Source organism: Cyprinodon variegatus, unplaced genomic scaffold, assembly GCF_000732505.1.
Source record: "Cyprinodon variegatus isolate N-32 unplaced genomic scaffold, C_variegatus-1.0 Scaffold555, whole genome shotgun sequence".
NCBI classification, from domain to species: domain Eukaryota; kingdom Metazoa; phylum Chordata; class Actinopteri; order Cyprinodontiformes; family Cyprinodontidae; genus Cyprinodon; species Cyprinodon variegatus.
In genome coordinates, this window is record NW_015151008.1 from 369,557 (window position 1) to 376,240 (window position 6,684).

General features: G+C 43.6%; 1 protein-coding gene across 1 annotated transcript in view; it reads right to left on the reverse strand.

Annotated features, from left to right (window-relative positions):
- ttn (titin) overlaps nucleotides 1-6,684 on the reverse strand; it is a 206,646-nt gene that overhangs the window by 190,845 nt on the left and 9,117 nt on the right. The window contains exons 8-14 of the mRNA XM_015391676.1: nucleotides 6,396-6,557; nucleotides 5,899-6,159; nucleotides 5,767-5,808; nucleotides 5,578-5,682; nucleotides 2,755-2,991; nucleotides 2,477-2,536; nucleotides 1,067-1,325 (exon numbers count right to left, since the gene is read on the reverse strand). Coding sequence (XP_015247162.1) covers nucleotides 1,067-1,325; nucleotides 2,477-2,536; nucleotides 2,755-2,991; nucleotides 5,578-5,682; nucleotides 5,767-5,808; nucleotides 5,899-6,159; nucleotides 6,396-6,557 — 1,126 coding nt within the window. The remainder of the gene's footprint in view (nucleotides 1-1,066; nucleotides 1,326-2,476; nucleotides 2,537-2,754; nucleotides 2,992-5,577; nucleotides 5,683-5,766; nucleotides 5,809-5,898; nucleotides 6,160-6,395; nucleotides 6,558-6,684) is intronic.

Consider the following 6,684-nt stretch of genomic DNA (forward strand, 5'->3'; position numbering starts at 1 on the left):
TATATATATATATATATATATATATATATATGGAGTATGGTTGTGTTTTTCTCCCGTTCATACCTTCGTTCTCCTCCCAGACCATGACCTCCATGAGCCCGGAGAAACCTGCTCTGTGCGCCGGCTGTGGTGGCAAGATCTCGGACAGATACTACCTCCTGGCCGTGGACAAACAGTGGCACTTGCGATGCCTCAAATGCTGTGAATGTAAGCTGGCGCTGGAGTCGGAGCTGACATGCTTTGCCAAGGATGGGAGTATTTATTGCAAAGAGGATTACTACAGGTAAGAAAAAGTCGGATAAATATCGGTGCGTAAATGTTAAACCAGGGCATAGGCTGCATTAGCTCTGATGGACTAAATACTTTATGTGTAATTTTTGCAAACAAACATCATAGCTATCCTAATGCAAAAAAAAAAAAAAAAAAAAAAAAGAGTTTATTCCAAATTGGCTCAGACAGGAATGCTCTGACTCTATAATGTTAACCACATGGAGATGAATGTATGAGTCATCCCCTCTCTTTCCTTGCGCCTTTTCACTAGTTTGGAGCTTTTTACGCCGTCGTTTTATTTTAAATAACTCATTTGTGGCTCTTGTCTGGGCACTGTACAGCTTTTCCCACATTTTCACATTGAACTAAAATAAAAATTGAAGCTATATATATATATATATATATATATATATATATATATATATATAGCCATCTTTAGTGCCGACAGGCTGCAGCCATGTCCTGAATTCCTCCTTTTTCAGCCACTTTCGTTGAAATTAGCATTTTCCCATTCTCTAGCTTTTTCTGCGCCTCGAGCTTCTTTTCTGAACATGCGGCTTTACGTTTAACCAGAGGCAGCTATGCGCAAATACTCTAGATCAGGATCTATGGGGGATGGCCCAGAATTTGCCCTGGTCTGAGCAGCAACAAGGTTTGGACTCCATTTGGTTTAAATGTACTGCACACTGATTTTCTTAACAATAAAATCCTTTGCATTTTGTGGTTCCAATATGACAAAGTGTCAAATGTTTAGTGAGGCACTGCATCCCCAAGCTGTCCGCTCTGTGTCTGTTACCTTTAACCAGCAGGTAGCAGGAGGTGCTGATGGTTCCAGCCTCGTTGGTGGCGGTGCACGTGAAGCGGCCGCTGTCTTCGGCGAACGCCTCACGGATCGTCATCCGGGCGAAGCCGCTCTCGTAGCTCAGCTGGAAGTCGATTGAACTCTCTATCTTGTAGTCCTCTCTGAACCACATGATGACGGGGGTGGGCTGACTGCTGATCTGGCACTCCAGGGTCACCGACTCGCCCTCAGTCACCGTCAGGTTCTTCAGTCCCTGAAACCAAACAGAGGAATAATTAGAGAGCTGAACACAATATCCAGTTCTCTCTTCAGTTCATGGATCATATATTACCAGAAAAAAACGTCAGGACGGACAATTTATGAATCTGAATAAAACCTTTGGTCTGGATTCATTATTCTGTAGATTTTCCAAAGGTTTCCAAGGGTCCTGTTTGGACTTTGGCTGCTTGGTGTTGGTCTAATACCTGCTCATTATTAGCATTAGATGGTTCAACCAGTGCTGTAGTGACAGATTACAGACAATTCAGCAATAAACAAGCTTAAATGTGCTTTTATCTCACTTAACTGTCAAATTTAATTAACATTTTCAAAATATAATGAGGCTTTTTCACCTCATATAACAGCAGACATGTCCACATATAGATGTACAGCCAATAGAAGGGTCTACCTGATGGCTCATAAGATTTTTAAGCTTTTTTCTCACCATCTGCTGCCATACCACCCAGCTATACCGATCTTTAAGGACATTTCTTCTTCATCTGATGTTTTATTCTTAGCCAATTTTAAGTTCCTTATACCGTGATTAAGAAAAGTTTAGAAAAACATCATCATACGATAGTGTGATTTAGTCTCTGAGTTGTTTACTATATTATAAACATGTTGGATAAATGTTATCTTTTCATAAAGTCTGTTTTCTGCTTGACTCTAAGACCCAAGCTAACATTAGCATAGAGTTAGCTTAGCGCTAGCTCAGTGTTAGCGTTGTCATGTTTTTAATGCATGTTTTAGGCAGTCAGATGTCATTTAGACCAAAGAAAAGATAAAAGTGGTACAAAAAAAAATAGTTTATGAAAAACGGACTAAAAAACTGGAATGATTTAATATTTGTTGGTTAGGATTATCAGTAATAATTTAATTTCAAACACGGCACTGTGAGTGCAAAAATGCTCTAGTTGGCTCCCCGTCTCCTTGACCCCAAGAAAAGGAGGGAATTGCCATGGCAACAACTACGATTTCTTAAATCCTTGGTGTGGTTCTGTATGTACGTCCTGGGATTAAATTTTTTTAACCTTTATCTAAAACCTACTAAGACAATGACCAGGAAATATTTGGATTCAAGAAAAATAATAACTAAGTTTTACTTTGAAAAGACAACTACAGGAAGTGGAGCGAATGGTTACTTACTGCCATGATAGTGGGCGGGACAGCAGGCTCCTGGGCTCTCATTGGCACAGCGACCGCCTCCTGTGAAAACAATGACAAGAGTTGAAGAGAAAAAAGCTTCTGACGGTCTGCGTGGTTCTGTGAGGATGGAGGAGAAGAAAAGGATGACATCTCTGGAAAAGGACCAGAGGAGGAAGGGGAGGAGTCTTTATGAAGGGAGGCGTGTGATTGGCTGCCGTGTTAGAGAGCGGGACTGTGGTAAGAAGTTAAAAAGAAGAGGACGTTTGTAAAGAACCAACCTGGGGCTCCCAGTCCTCAAACTCCTCCTCACACACTGCATAAGCCCCGCCCCCAAACTGGCTCTGATATCTGACGTCCTTAAATGGCGGTGGGAGGGGCTCCAGTGTGACTCTAGTTTCCACCCTCGATCTGCGGGACGGACTAGGAGACTTGACGGGTTTGATGATCTTCCTGGTTGCAGTGGGGGAGGACAGCTCTTTGTGCAGAGCAGCGATGGCCGAGCCAGTGATGGACACCTGAACCGGCCAATCAGAGCAGGGATAAACACCGTGATCAGGAATAAACAGGAAGTCCACTCTCTGCTGTGGATTAGTGAGTGAAGAAGGCGATGGAGGCTTTGAGTGAAAGTCAGAAATCACTGAGAGAAGGCGGCAGGCAGCCGGGGAAGAGCGATACCATCTATGATGCCATGCAAAGGTTTTCACACCCCAAATCCCTTTTATCAAACTCCAAAGATTTTATTTACAGTGATTATATGTGACAGCAAAACACTTTTGATCTTCTGAGATGACACCAAAGTATGGTTTGGTTAAAAACAAAATGATTTGTTTGAAAGAAAATTAACACCACACCATGAACGCACTATCAGCTATTCTAAAGCATGGGAGAGGCAGCATCATGCTGTGGAGAGATTTTTCTATAGGAAAGGACGTGGAAGCTGGTCGGCAGTAAAGGGAGGGTCGATGGATGGAATAAAAATGCATTAAAATCCATCCGGAGCTTCAACCAAGAGGTTCAGATAAAAACTTGTTTATGTCTTAGAACGGCCTAGTCAAAGTCCAGACTTACATCCAATCTGTGCTACAACTGCAACATCAACATAAAGAGAACTTCCAAAAAAGTAAAAAGAAAAAAACAATGGACTTTGTGTCCAAGTTTGAAGACATTTCGATGAAGAAACTTTAACTCTGGTTTGGTTTTATGATTGGATCCATAAAATCCACAGATGTGTGTGAAAACGAATGGAGACAATTTCAAAGAGAAAAAACAAAGATATTGTTGGAGTTATTATGATTTCTGTTGTTTTTATCATTTTATTCATTTATATCTTTTATATTGCTTTTAATCATTTGTTTTTCTATGATACTGTCATCAGTGGAAATAGGGTATGCAGGTCATAAGACGGCCAAATGTTTAGCGAGAATGCTTTCCCGTTTTTCATTTAAGAAACACAGAAGTTAAAAGTTCATGACCCCCAACACCTTTTTTAAAAGCGTATCCTGAAACCAGACATGTTCCCTATCTTTAAAGTTCATGCTATGTCTAAGAGATTGCTTAATTGAAACCAACACCTGCTGTTGTAATGTGTCGACTGTTCAATAAATAAGCCTGCAAGCGTAGAGCAAGACGAAGATGCACAGAGAAATCCCAAAGCTCTGTGTATTTTCCCTTTGCAAAGCACGGTCAGGAAAAATCTTACACTGTCTTTGTTTCATTCTTTATAGGTTAAAGTTGGGGAAACTTTACAACCCTAACAGATATTTTCCTCTTTCTGTCCCTGCTTAGCAGAATATCATTGCACCGTTCAAAGAAAGGAGGAAAATCAGGAAAAAAGGCAAATATTGAAAGCAACTCTGATCCATCAGGACTGCATGAAGACGCTCATTTTGAAACTCCTGTCAGGATAATTATCATTGATGATGTGTGAGTTTATTACACATTAATATTAGCTGCCTGTTGCGTGTCAGAACTGATGTTTTCCACAATAGTTTATCTGATTAGGCCAGTTCCTCCTTCTGGCTATATACAGTTATAATCTTTCTGTACGTGGCAAATATTTGGGAAATGGAATGAGAGCAGAGTCCTTGTGTAATACTTTGATAAGGCTGGAGCCATGGATGTCTCCTCATTTGCTAACGTGTGTGATGTGCTGATGTGGCAGACTGAAGTATAAAATGCTTCTTTAACTGTCAACCAGCCTCACTTCTGTGGAAGTGAGGCTGGTTGGTAAGCAGCTGCCTTCTGTAACTCTAAGCAACTTCTCTGATCTGAGTAATATTACAATTTCTATCAAAATCTGTTGCAATGTCTCATGATTATTCAATACATATAAATCATGAAGTGCTATTTAAAGAGTTTGTCCTGAGTGATCTCTTTTCAGAAAAACGAACCAGAGAGAGAAAGCTTTAAGACGTTAAAACAGAATCTACCTTTCTTTGGCTCATTAATGCAGAGATAAATTTACAGAGGAAGAAAAGTCAGGAATGGACCGTCACAGAGAGAAAGATGGTTCATGATGGATCAACATTCCAGGTCTGTGTAGCAGCCAGTCTGTGGTAAAGAACCTGCATTAATGCAGATTTTAGAGCAACATGTTCTGCTTTCAGGATATTTCACACCATTTTTCACAAGACAATGAAGAACCCCTGCAGCACAGCCTCCAAAGACGTGATTGAGAAGGAGGAAGGAACGACTGCTGTCCTCAAACGATAAGAGATGAGCGATGACGTTCATTTATGTTAGTTGTTTGAAGAATGAAGGAAAAATTGCATTTTCCTGACGTGTTGCAGCTTAAATACAGGAATGAATGAATAACGACCCAAATTAGGATGATGTGGGGAAAAAAAGGTGTTTCCATATAATTCCAGCATCTTAGGAGTTACAGTTGGTGAAAAAACAGGAAATGAGAGAAATGATGTAAAGTAAACCGAGTGTCGGAGCAGGATAGAGGATCAGTGGAAGATCTGTGCAGGTTTAGGAAGGGTGACAGTGAGGAGGAACCAAAGCGGACCACAGCGGTTACTGATGCGTGTTTGTTAAAGATGGCATGGAGGTTCTGGGGCAGGGAGAGCGGGCCCGGGGCCCTCGGCTGAACCTCTTACCTCGCGGCTCGGTTCCTGTTTAGGAACAGAAACTTTAGAGACGGTGAAATGAGGGACAGCGGCGCCAGAGTCCGCGTGGGAGGAGACCTGGGTGGTTCTCTCAATCTGGAGTGACCAACACATCAGCAGTTAAGGAGAGTCCCAAACCATCAGTTCTGATCTAACAGGAACTCAGTGTGGTCCTCAGACCTGCTGAACCTGGACCTGCTGCATCTGCTGGACCTGCTGGACCTGCTGGGTCTGCTGGACCTGCTGGGTCTGCTGGACCTGCTGCATCTGCTGGACCTGCTGGGTCTGCTGGACCTGCTGCATCTGCTGGACCTGCTGCATCTGCTGGACCTGCTGCATCTGGACCTGCTGCATCTGCTGGATCTGGACCTGTCGCTGATCTTCAGCTGCTGCGGCTTCAGCGGTGGCTGTTTTAGTAACGACCTGTTTTTCTGTGACGGCTGCTGCCTGCTGCTTCACCTCCTCCTCTTCATCAGCCCAGCCGCCCTCCTCATGCACGGGCCGCCGAACGCGAGCGAGGTCGACGGCGGCCACCACGGTGGCGACCGCCTCGGCTTTTTTCTCCCCCTCACCCTGAGGGTACAACAAGCAGCAGAGATGTGAGGAAGATGAGGGTGAAGGAGGAGAAGATGAAGGCTCCTTCACACCTTCGTCTTCATTTGAGCGACTCAAACGTCTCATTGTGGTTTAATGGATCTAATCTGACAGGAAGTGGGACGCAGACGTCCTTCCTCTGCAGAGGAATCGGACGATTCCAGCAGCCGACACGGGCCGGATCAGAACTGAGCAGAACCCCCCCCCATGCTTACCTCTCTGCCACCGGCCACATGGTGCTCCCACTGTTTCTCCATGTGCATCTGAGTGGAGCTGCTCATACTGCTCATACTGGTCATACTGGTCATACTGGTGTAGCCTTCAGCCACGTAGTCCTCCTGCTTCCAGGGCGGCAGGACCTCTGCAGAGGCTGAAACCTGAGAGGAAGGTTTAGATTAGTCTGGGAGTGGAAAAACGACGGCAGCAACGGAAACGGATCACAGGTTCATTCTGGTTCTGATCCAAACTAAGTTCACTGAAGACAGTTTACTGGTTCAACATTTA